Below are 12,673 nucleotides of genomic sequence, written 5' to 3'. Positions count from 1 at the left end.
CCCAGCTCTGAAGGCAGTACAGAAGTAAGGATGGCAATACCATGACTCCCTAAAATAACCTTGTGATCTCTTCCTCAATCCCTTTTGGGTCACCACCCCAGTTTGAGAAATGCTGGTCTCTCCTGCGAAATCTGCATAGAATAAGGTGAAAACTCAGAATAGATCAGATTTCACAGCCCATGATGCATTTTTCACGGCTGTGAATTTGGGAGGGCCCTAGCTCTAAACAATGCAATTGCCCACAATCAAGTGGCCACACAGATCACTTCTACCAAGCACATTTATTCTTAGGGTTAAAATCAACCAACAATAACAGAACCTAACTGCAGGCTGATACGCTTACCAGAGACCAACCCATTTCCAGGCAGGGCTCTGGTTGGCAAAACAGTCCTTCAGACCCCACCAAGGTTTTTTTTCCTCTGGTCACAAGGTCATAACCACTTGGGCTCAGAACAAGCACAGCCAGGAATCTCTGAGTCACTTCTTTATACCATTTGGGTCTCTGATCTGTCTTCACGTACCAGGTAATCAGCCAACAAGAGGTCCCGCCTCTTGGAAAACTTCAGCTGTCTGAGTTCTTGCATAGCCAGAGGGTGTATACTTAGATACATCTCTCCCAACAGATTTCTTTGGAAACCACCTGTCTTTAAAAAGTCACATGGTTTCAGCTAAGGTGACAAGGTGAGTGAGAGAGTATCTTTTATTGGACCAACTTCTGTTGAGAGAGACATGTCTAATGTGTTTCTCTAATATTCTGGATCCAATAGGGCTACAACAGCACTATATTATTTCAATTAGTCCTTTGAAGCTATTAGAACTTACCAGGGTTTACATTAGTTACGCCTCCCTGTAGAGACATTCCACAGAATCCCACAGTAATAGATAAACATTTGCATTTTTAATACGAGTTCCTAAAATACTTACAATTAATTCAGTATGATTTTTTCTGGCTGTTCCAGGAAGTTGCCAGACACGTGACATTAGTCCTGGTTGGGCTTTGTTAGAAAACATTTTAAAGGCTGTGTAGGGGGTCAAAATAAAGGGAATCTGTTCCTGGAAGATTTGGAAAAATTGCAAACTGCTGTATAAGCCAGTGTAATAAAATGTCCTTTTTTGTGCTGCAAATCTAGAGGTGGTATCATAGATGGAATGCTTCTTCTGCCAGGTTTCCAGGAGATTATAATATCATCTTGCATGTGACATTCTTCACCTGGGTTTGGAACCCAAAAAGACCCACTATTTTCAAGAAGGTATTATTCTTTGAGCTGAAGAAAAAATAGTTGTTCCATAAATTAGCTGAAGGGGGTTGGGTTCCTTCCAGAGCACCAAAGGCCCTTTGGTTCCTGTGAATTTACTGAGGTTCATAAAACTATTTCCAGCATTAAAGAAAAATGTACAGCATTGCTAAAAGTAAATCAGACCTCGGTGCAGTGCTTAAAAAGCAATTTTCTCCTTTGTCCATAGTTAGCTATTGCAAATAAGACCCAAAAGGTAACCATTACAAAAAGTAAAATGGTCATTTGCAACATTGTCTGGCCTGTTTATTTTCCTGTGCTCTTAAATTATTGGCAGGCTTTGTTTGCGTCAAGGTCTTCATGAATTTTTGAAAAGGAAAAACAAAAGTGACAATCTTACTTTCGTTTAAGATCCTATCAATATGATCTTTTCAAAGTTTGTTCTCTTCTGAATGCAGATCAGGTGTCCTCCCTTTTTATGATTAAACTCACAGAAATTAGAGATAGAAGAAAGATCTGGGAAGTCATCTACCCCATCTTCATACCAGTGCAAGACAGGTCTGTGTGTCCAATCCAGTAGCAAAATGACTCAAGCAATAAAGCTTCTCTTATTTGATTTGTATGACTATCCCATGGTACAACAGATCTTCCCAACTTGCTATTCAGAGTATTTCTACTGCTCAATTGTGCCCCTTCATTTCTACCGATAGCTTGTTGTCCTACACAAACATTTCCCATTTCTACTGTCTTTAAATCCTTCAGGCTGATTCTGCAAACAGTTTAACAATCTAAATAAAACAATGAGGAGTCCTGTGTGGCACCTTTGGGCGTGTCTACACAGCAGGGTTTAATTTGAAATAAGCTATGCAAATTGAGCTACGTCAACTGCATAGCTCATTTCGAAATTGGGAGCATCTACACAGCATTTATTTCGACATAGAGCTCTCTTCCTCCAACTTCCCTTACTCCTTGTACAATGAGGGTTACAGGAGTCGGAGTAAGAAGTCCTCCAGCTTGACAGTATTTCGACATTATTTCGAAATAACTGCCTGCTGTATAGACACAGACTTTTTTGAAATAATGCTAGTTATTTTGAAATAGTGTTGCTGTGTAGATGTACCCTTACAGACTTATTTGGGCATGAAGCATTTGTGGGAAAAATCCCACTGCATCAGATGCACCTTGCTAGATGGTGTTATAGGACTCCTCGTTGTTTTTGCAAAGACAGACTAACACAGTTACCCCTCTGATAATCTAAACAGGGCTCCTCACATACCCGGCTCTTTGCAAGGCTACAGCTTTTAGATTCCATCTGGAAATCCAGCTGTATTCTTCCTGGTACTTCGTTCTCCCCACCTGTGCAATGCGATTCATTCTCTCCTCTTCTGGGAGTTTCTTTACAGTTTGTAAAACACAAGGAGCTAGCCAGATGGGAGGACTCATTGGAGCGTGAAGTGTTACTTTTGCTGGTATAAGAACTTACAGCTCATGCCCCTATTTTACACAGCAGTACTAAAATACGACCTGTGGATTTTCAGCCATAATTTTTTAGTGACTTTTGCAATGCAGAACTTGAGAGATGCATGTTAAATTACCTGTCATTTTTTTAAACCTCGTTCCCTACGTAAGAACATAAGAACGGCCGTACTGGGTCAGACCAAAGGTCCATCTAGCCCAGTAGCCTGTCTGCCAAGAGTGGCCAGCACCAGGTGACCCAGAGGGGGTGAACCAAAGACAATGATCAAGCGATTTGTCTCCTGCCATCCTTCTCCAGCCTCTGACAAACAGAGGCCAGGGACACCATTTCTAACCCCTAGCTAATAGCCTTTTAAGGACCTAACCTCCATTAAATTATCTAGCTTCTCTTTAAATAAACTCTGTTATAGTCCTAGCCTTCACAGCCTCCTCTGGCAAGGAGTTCCACAGGTTGACTACACACTGTGTGAAGAAGAACTTTCTTTTATTAGTTTTAAACCTGCTACCCATTAACTTCATTTGGTGTCCTCTAGTTCTTCTATTATGGGAACTAATAAATAACTTTTCTTTATTCACCCTCTCCTCACTATTCATGATTTTATATACCTTTATCATATTCCCCCTTAGTCTCCTCTTTCCTAAACTGAAAAGTCCCAGTCACTGTAACCCCTCTTCATATGGGACCCATTCCCATTTTAGTTGCCCTTTTCTGAACCCTTTCCAAGGCCAAAATATCTTTTTTGAGGTGAGGAAACCTCACCTATACACAGTTCTCAAGATGTGGGGGTACCATAGTTTTATACAGGGGCAGTAAGATATTCTGTGTCTTATTTTCTATCCCTTGCTTAATAATTCTTAACATCCTATTTGCCTTTTTGATCGCCGCTGCACACTGTGTGGACATTTTCAGAGAACTATCCATGATAACGCCAAGATCTCTTTCCTGATTTGTCATAGCCAAATTAGCCCCTATCATACTGTACATATAGTTGGGGTTATTTTTTCCAATGTGCATTATTTTACACATATCCACGTTAAATTTCATTTGTCATTTTGTTGCCCAATCACTCATAAGAAATTTTGCAGAAGAGTTAATCTGTCACTTCTGTAGTTTTAAACAAACTGTGGCTTTAAAAATGTCTCAGTCTTTTAAGGGCCTATCCCTATGAACACAATTGTCCTTTCACATCATGCCACCCAGAAGCCGTCTCCTTTCCCTTCTGTGGCCCCACTGACCTGGGGCCGATCTCATGGGCCCAAGTCAAGTCAAGTCTAATGGGATAAAAAAAGTTGAACCCACACTGAAAACCTGAGCGATGATTAGGACATCACGTAGGAAGAACTAGATAGGGAAAGAAGTGAAGTCTTTCCTTTCTGAGGTTCAGGTAACCAGGTGGAAGACGTTCAGCATATAATTCCCAGGCGGCATCTATAACAAATACCGTGGGGCATTCACTTCCTGTGTGATGGCTTAAATTAAAAAAGAAGCACTTGCATCATTGGAGCACCATGATATCACTGCACATTCTAGAAATAAGAATACACAGCAACTAGCACATCTACCTGGTGTTGCTTGGGTCCATAAGGAGAGACTTAGGGCAGCGGGCTGGGAGCGAGGGGGTACAGGAGTCAGGCTGAGAGATGAGAAGGGGTTCGGGGCAGGGGGTTGATGTGGAGGTGATGTAGGAGTGATGGCTTGTGGGTGAGGAGGGACTCAGGGCAGGGGATTGTTTGAGGCGATGGAGTCAGGGTTGGGAGGTGAGAAGGTATTCAGGCCATGGGGCTGGAGGTGTGTGGGGAGCAGGAGTCAGGGCTGGGGTGAGGAGGTGCTCAGGGCAGGGAATTAGTGTGTGTGTTGGGGGGGGTGCAGAAGCTGGCAGGGGCCATGCTTCCTAAGCAACGGATCCTAGACCGGGGCCCACACTGGCCAATCAGTGGACCAGGGCTGGCGAGGACTGCGTTGGCTGGGGGATGAATCCCCGGTCTGGCCAGGAGGCATCTCCCCTGGGTGTCCCTCTCTAGGATAGCTCACACAGGAGCCATGCTGCATCTCCTTGGGGCTGCTGCACTGGCTAGGCAGCAAATCCCTAAGGTTGGCCAAAGGGGGGGACCTAACTGACCAGGTAGTGATGGGGAACCTTACCTTCACCCCTGCGCCTTGCTGCTCCAATGGTGTTACAGTATAGGTGTGCCAGTCTCCACCTCTGGCCCCTTGCTGCCCCCTATGGTCATTATACAGTATAACTATCCCTACTAGCAACCACCTCCCTTTCTATGAATAACAAGTGCATTCCATTCCAAGCACATCCTGTTGTCCTGGCACAAACACTAACCCTAACTTTAAGTTGCGGTAAGAGGAAGCTGCATACCAAATTTGGTGGTCCTAGTGCTTATTGTTTTGGAGTTCTTGAACACATAAGACAGATGGACAGACTCACTATCTCAGACAGAAAAACTCTCAAATATATTTTTGCTTAAGAGAAGGAAGAATTTGATGTAAATCAGCGTGTTTTCTATGATAGATCAAATTCTTTCCTGATCTTAAATCTTGTGCAACTCCAACAACTTATTCGGGGCTGAATTATTTAAATTATTTATACATATATCTACAGGGAAGATTGGAATTCTAAGTTAATAAGACTTGGAAACAAAAAAAGAAGAGAAGCCAATAAACACTATCACCTGAATGCAGAATGGCTAATGTAACCTTTACATACATTTATCTGTTTATTTTTCTGTTGTAGAATTCATCATATTTAGTAATATTAAACAGTAATTTCCTTCCCCAAGTTGCAGGAAGTACAAATACTGTTATCTATTATAAAGCAATTCAAGCCTTACATTGCTGTAGGTATGCATGACAGTGATATATTAGAATTAAAAAAAATCTGTCATGGACAGTAGATGTGCAAAGTCTATTTGAAAATAATTTACTTGAGAATTTGTAAGTGATGCATGGAAAATTAGTTTTTCCATTTTTCCCCCCACAGTCAGATATTACTGCAAGCAATGGCTTAATTAATTCAGAAAGGGTTCGTGCTAATAGTGTGAATCTGTTACCATTTAAGATATTGATGCTCTTCCAAATGTGGTTTTAATGGCAAATGGGCCAGGGAGCTAGTAGTTGAAAAAATTTTAAAAGAAAAATATTTTTGCAGCTGTTTCTCCCTATCCTTCATGTACTGGCAAGAGTCATCTCTGTAAATGAACAATGAATTTTAATTGTGAATCAACTTCAAGTTAAGTTGCTAGATTACTCCAGTCCATATATTAAATGCATCAATTTCTTTTATGTTATTTTAAATGGCTGCCAAGTCATTCCTGACTACTTCCATTTAAAATTGGGTAGATGTTTAAGGAAAAAAAGGAAAAGTTTTCAACCAAGCATCGTATCTAGTTAGTAGATTAAATTATTTGTCAGACAAGGGCCTAGTCCTCTTAACATGAAGTTAATGCAAGCTACTTGTGACCTTAAAGGGACGCACGTATCTGAGGCCAGGTTTACACCGGACCTGGAAGGTCAGCTTAAGGTACTCAATTCCAGCTATGAAAAATGCATAGCTGGAGTCGTCTTATATTAAGCTGAGCTGTGGCAGCATCCAACAATGCAGGGGGCCAATGGGAGCAAATGTTCCTCTCAGTTTCCCTTACTCAGCGCAAAAGGAGGAGAACTGGATACCAGTGGAAGCTGCCCTCAGCATTCAATTTATGGATTTATACTAGACCTGCTAAATCGACCGCTAGAAGATCAATTGAACGGTAGAAGATCGGAGCGTCGATCTTGCGGTAAGTATAGATGGGCCCTAAGTGTTTGCAACTTGGGGCATAACAACTATAGCTAGCTCCAAGATGATAGATTTTTATTTCACTTGCCAGTAAGAAGCTACTGTAAATGCCTGGGGTATCTAGGTCCAAATTCCAATAAATGTTATACGGATCATAATGAGCATCCCTCAGTGGCATGGCCAGGGCTTGACTCCAGGCGAAGCAGTCACTGAACATTTGCAATGTAATATAAGTTAGGGCAAACGTCAAAGGACAGTGGTAGCTACCTGAAGGCACCAATTTAGTGTGTCACCTGTCTTGGGATATGTCTAGACTACATGCTTCTGTCGGCAGAGGCATGTAAAATAGGCTACCCAACATAGTCAATGAAGCGGGGATTTAAATATCCCCGGCGTCATTAAAATAAAAATGGCCACTGCACTGTGCCGGATCAGCTGATTGTCGGCACAGTGCAGCAGTTAAGACGCAGATCGGTCAACAGGGGAAGCCTTTGTCGACCGCTCCTGTAAACCTCGTTTCACTAGGCATGGGAACCTGAGGCCTAGGGGTTGGATGCAACCCCTGGCTTGCTTGGATCCGGCTCCCAAGGCCAGAGCAGAGGGCCAGAGGGGGTGCACGGGTTACACAGGCAGCCATTTAAAGTAGCGTTGGGCTGCTCTGTGACTGATTGTCCTGGTGGGACGGCCCATATGCCAGACCCAGTGGCTTGGCAGGCCAGATCTGGCCCAGGGGCAGCATCTTTCCTGCATTTTCATAAAGTATAGTGTCTGGGTGGTGAAATAGGGACCAGTCTGCCTACAGAAACTCTATTTTTGACTTCTTGTTAACCAGTGTAGTGAGACAAGTTTATTTTTGTTAGTGCCTTGATGTTTCTCATGAGAGAATGACCCGCAGGTTGGGGTGAGTCTGCCCTGTTTGTCAGCAGTTTGTCCTGAATCTGGTCTTCTCAGCTGAGACCCACTGAAGCACAGTGACAAATGTAACACGACAATGCTGCATAATTAATCATTTTTATAGCTTAGATACAAAAACATTTTATCAGAAATAACTGCAAGGCCCAAGATGAAAATTTAAAGCTATGTACAGGCAGGGACTAGGAATCTTTAAACTCTTTCAGTATACATTTCATATTTTTGTACAAGTTCTTTTACATCATAGCAGTATATTTACAAACATGTCTATTTAAATACATATTAACAAAAATCTTTTATGGCATATACAGGGTATTGAACCATTAGAAACAAAACCATGTTTCATTGAGTTGACACACTGGTTTGGTATCACCGCACGGTGCTTGACAGTCATTATTCAAGGTGATGCTGAAAGTTCTCGTTATCCAAATATTCAAATCATCACCAGCTCACTGGCACCCAGAATCAATGTATATTGCTGAGAGTATTTCACACTATCAAAGCATCGTGCAACATGCATATACCAGCGTCAGTTTGTGACAGCCTTCCGATTACACTTCAGGGCTTTGTTTGATTGCCAGGGCAGCAATCCCACAAACATGCAGGCTCGTACAGTAGTCCCACTGACTTTAGTGAGAGTATTCCTATGTAACATGTAGCATGGGCCTACATAGTTTTAAGCTCAGAGCTTTATTTTGTTAGCACTTTTATTTCTAGTATATTTGGAATGTGGGAGTGGTTTATTTCCCCATTTCTCCAACATTTCAGAATTTATTCTGCACGTTTAATGCCTTTTTATGCAGTTCCATAATTAAGTTGTATCCTGCCATCAGACATGAGCTCTTTATAATTACCTGGGCCAATATCCAGCCCCTCACTCAAGCTTGGTCTCCATTGAAATAAATGGGATTTCTCAAAAAGTAAGGCACTATTCAATGTGAGCAAAGGGAGAACAATATGGTGGACAAATATTACAAACGCCACAACTCAACTTGGTTGCTGTGGCCCCCATATGTTCGGAAAGAAACAGCACAGTGCAGCAAAGGCTGGAAAAAAATCATTGCACCAAATCTGCACTAACTTAGCACGGACAATTCAGACACGTGTGTTTTATGTTTTTTAAGGCTAGCATATTTAGTCCTGATTCTGCAAACTCATATGCAGATGATTAGTGTTATGCATGTGAGTAGTCCCATTGACTTGAAGAGGACGACTGAGCTGAATAAAGTTAAGCATGAGTAGAATAAAGTTAAGCATGAGTTTGCAGGTTGATAGGCTTATATATTGTGAACATCCAGGATCTAGAATAGGAACACGTAATGCACTTTCTTTGACAATTCATAGCTGACTAAACATGAACGAGGAAAAGAACACACTCAAAAGATAAAGTTGCTGAGAAAATCCCAGAAGCAAGGTTAAATGACCTCTAACTCCATATGGCTGAGTTTAGGTGTACAGTCTTCTTGAAGTGCATACGAAACTAAAGGAAGATATCAAATTTAAAAAACCAAACCTGGAAGTTCTCCTAGGAAGCTATCCAAAGTCTCCATCAGCCCACTTTTCTTTTGCATTTCTTTTACTTACCTTTTGTAGCAAGATGACATAGCTATTGTTTTATTACCCCAGGGAAAAATGGCTTTGAACTCACCAACTATATTTCTGAGGATCTGCAGGATATAATTTAGATACATTCTTAAAAGTGTTTGATTATTTCCTCGGGAAAATATAAAAACATAAACATTTTTCAGCAGCCTGCATGAGGCTCAATGTACAGAATGTTATCTATTGGCCAAATTCCAGCAGCCTGATCAATAACCAAAGCAAAAGGGAACAGCTGCAAGTTTTGCTAGCATGTCCTTCCTTAAGTCTTCACTGAAAATCAGGTTTTGGCTTTATCAGTATTCTGTAGCCATTGCCTACAAATATTTTTTCTAGATTTCCTGAACAGATTGTTCCACTGTCTCTTCTTCTACAGGCTGCATAGCTTCCTGTACATAAACTATGAACTCAGAGGGCTCCCCACCCTGTGTGTATACCGTCACTGTTTCAATTCCCTCCACTTCATCTGAGGAGACTACGAGGTGATGCTGTTCGGCCAGCTCCACTGAGGCCTGCTGCAAAGTCTCTTGAATCATTACAGTGTGATTGGCTGATTGCTCCTCTTCTTTCACCTAAAAGGAAATAAAAGAGTTTATACAAGCTCCAGATTTTCAATAAATAAATGGGCCTGTGGTGATCAAAACACATGTATTACGTGAACAGACAGGTATTTCTTGAAAGTATGTCAGACATATACTGTAAATAGGTAGTAAGCACCCTTGGCTACATGAATTTATCACAATTTGTTATATCTTTATATGTAACCCTGGAGTAATTCCATCAAAGTCATTCATTATTTCTAGTGGCATAATTTAAATAAGGATCTGTCCCATAATGCTCTCCACATAGCTAGCATCAGAATAGCCTATATAATATTAGACAAAATCTTGGAAATGTTGAAAAATTAACATTTTTACAAAAGCACATGCCTTGTAAAAATTTTGACAAAAAAATTGAGTTAACGAAGATTAATTCAGAATATTTCAACCAGTTCGCTCCAGGAATATTTTGCAAAAACACATCAGTAACACAGCGTATATTAAATTTGAAGGACAGATCTTCATTCATCAGCAGATCCATACAACATGCAGAACTTATCTAAAGTCCTGAATCAACAGTTCAAAGTAATAGATACTTAAGTCATTTACAACAAGCATAATCTCTTCAATTAAAAAAACAAAACAAAAACAAGCAAACAAAAAAACCACAGACTAGTGAGAGGGTGGAATTGTAATTTTTCTGAATAAAAAGTGCAGGGTTTTCTTTTTTTCCAGAATGTTTTCTAGATAATACTGCTGTGCTCAATAACGAGGCTGGTTTCATTTGTAGGCAGGACCATAAACAAGTCGGCTGCTCCGTATAATTAATGTAGATTGTCTCCTTTTTTATTCAAGCTTGTTTCTGTTTCATTTAACCTGAACAAATGTTTTGTAAAATGACCCCCCAGAGATAAATTATAATTTATTTCACACTAGAAGAAGGTAACTGACAGAAGTTGTACAAGGTGATATTCATTCTGCAATGAATGCTAGTCTCATATCACCAAGTATATCTATAAATCCCCTACTTATAACAAGAACCTGGACAAATGGGAGTAATGCTAGCTCAGATAGATCCCAGGATACAAAGCACAAGTCCGTAACATTTCAGGCAAACACACAAAGCATAATAAAAGATGTGATAACAAATGATTGATACATTATCATTTTCTTGCATCCCATTGTGTACTACAGTGCAAAAGTCAGACACTTGCTTCTCTGGGGATAGTATCTGATGGTAACACTAAATATATTCAAAACAGCAGCAAGTCAGAAGAAGAAAGGGAGGGAGGAGTCACCCATGTACAAAGCATAGATTCTACAAAATTAAGCAGATTAGAAAAAGGGCTGGTTGGCAGAATTAGCAGATGGGTGGCGTAGTAACCTAATACACTTTTTTCCAACTCTCATGCCTATTACAGTGTTAGGGAAGTGTTAAATATGAAATAATCGAGTTCAACAAAAAGCCGGAAGGTCATTACTCTTACCCCCACTACTTGTGGGGAAAAAACCTCTACAATGAAGATTTGCAGCATGTGTTTGAGTCCTAGGGGTAGAAGTGGGCAAGGCTAGAAGCCCTACGTGCATCATGCTTTCTTGTATAGAAAAGATTGTCAAAGTCAAACAAAGACAAAGAAGTTCAGATGTTAAAATTATCCAAAGGAGGCCCACTGTCTGTGTATCTGTGATACACTAATGAGAATACATGGGATTCCATCTCGAAAAGGATTTAACTCATAAAAATTCCTGCTATTGTTATTTACCTTAATGGCGTATGACAAGGTACCTGCTGAGAGTACAAGTTGGTTCTCCGAGTTCAAATGAAGCTCTGCCTCAGTAAGGATGACAAGTTAGGTTGAATTACAGAGTTGGGGGGTGCAGAGACGTGCTCCTACTGTATTCAGGTTCTGAACAGCTGAGTGTCACTGCTAAAACCATCAGCTCTAAATAATTGAAACTGAGAGCTACAGCCAACATTTTTATAGAATGGGAAGTGATTTTGAGTGACTAGTTTGAAACATGTTAAAAGACTCTGCACCTGCTGTCTGAAAATCAGCCCTATTTAAGGTATCTCAGAATAGGCTCAATGGTCACTACTGAAAATCTTGGCCTAAGTTTTTGAAAGGTAAAAGGCCAAGTCCATTTGCAAAATATTCACACCACTGTTCACCTGCATTCCACCCCTTCAGCACCACTGTTCACCTGCATTCCACATCTTCAGCACCACTTTGGAAGAATAGCTACAAAGAGAAAAGGCTGACTTTTTTTTTTTTTAAAGATGAATCCTTAAATTTTGTAGAGAGAAATGAATCGAGATTGAAATCTTCATTGGCATGATCATGTCCTCCTCTCATGAGACTAATCACTAGTAGCTGATCCAGTATGAAAGGAAGAGCACCGTACAAAATGTACTATTTAACACTAGAGATTTGGACAGAGATGAATTTGCAGAGCAATTAAAATCCCACATCTGGCTGTGAAACCTGCACACAAACAGCAGCAATGCTGGATAGAAGTAGCATTTAGAAAAAAAAACAGAGCTTTTAATATTCTAGTTCCCTCCAACGTAAAGCTTTATTCCTGCAGCACGCACAATCTTCTACGACTGGGGCTCATTTTAGGAAAGTGACATTACATTCATTGACAGCTGGAAGTAAGCTTAATGCAATCTGAATGGAGTTTGGGTTGCTTTGTTTTAGTTTCCCTAAATCAAACCCATACACAATTTTTAGCAGAGTCTTGAGCATGCACCTAAATAAAACAGATTTGACATGAAAATGAAAACAGAATCTCATTGAATTCAATGACAACAATCTAATACTTATTCAATTATAGTCTTTGGAAATGAACACGGCACATAAAAAAAGTTAAATTAACTATCCCATCTCCCTTTATTCATGTGTTTTACTGTCCTGGTCATGCAAAGTAAAGATGACTTAGTGCCCTTATTCTTGTGTTCCTAGCTTTTGGTATCTCTTTGGGACAACCATCCATCACCCTTTTAGTTTGACAAATTGCTGTTACTGGGATATTTACATTTCAAATCAGTTCAGTGTTTACAGGCATTCGACTTGGTCCCTATTTTGTTCCACGGGGTATATAAACTTTTCAGAAGGTTAATTTATAT

The 12,673-nt window shown here is 40.4% G+C and overlaps 1 protein-coding gene across 8 annotated transcripts in view; it reads right to left on the bottom strand.

Moving 5' to 3' along the window:
- The window catches only part of ZFAT (zinc finger and AT-hook domain containing), a 270,939-nt gene that overhangs the window by 19,065 nt on the left and 239,201 nt on the right, over positions 1-12,673 (bottom strand). For 6 of the 8 annotated variants that reach the window (XM_075920086.1, XM_075920084.1, XM_075920088.1 and 3 more), the window contains one exon: positions 7,494-9,579. In XM_075920086.1, the coding sequence (XP_075776201.1) occupies positions 9,340-9,579 (240 nt within the window). In that variant the 3' untranslated portion in view covers positions 7,494-9,339. Of the gene's footprint in view, positions 1-7,493; positions 9,580-12,673 lie in introns of those variants that run through there. The other 2 variants (XR_012901195.1, XM_075920089.1) reach the window with 1 other exon arrangement.

This window comes from Pelodiscus sinensis, chromosome 2, assembly GCF_049634645.1.
Source record: "Pelodiscus sinensis isolate JC-2024 chromosome 2, ASM4963464v1, whole genome shotgun sequence".
NCBI lineage: Eukaryota > Metazoa > Chordata > Testudines > Trionychidae > Pelodiscus > Pelodiscus sinensis.
Note: the sequence above shows the minus strand (reverse complement) of the source record. Positions and strands in the feature narration are given on the sequence as shown.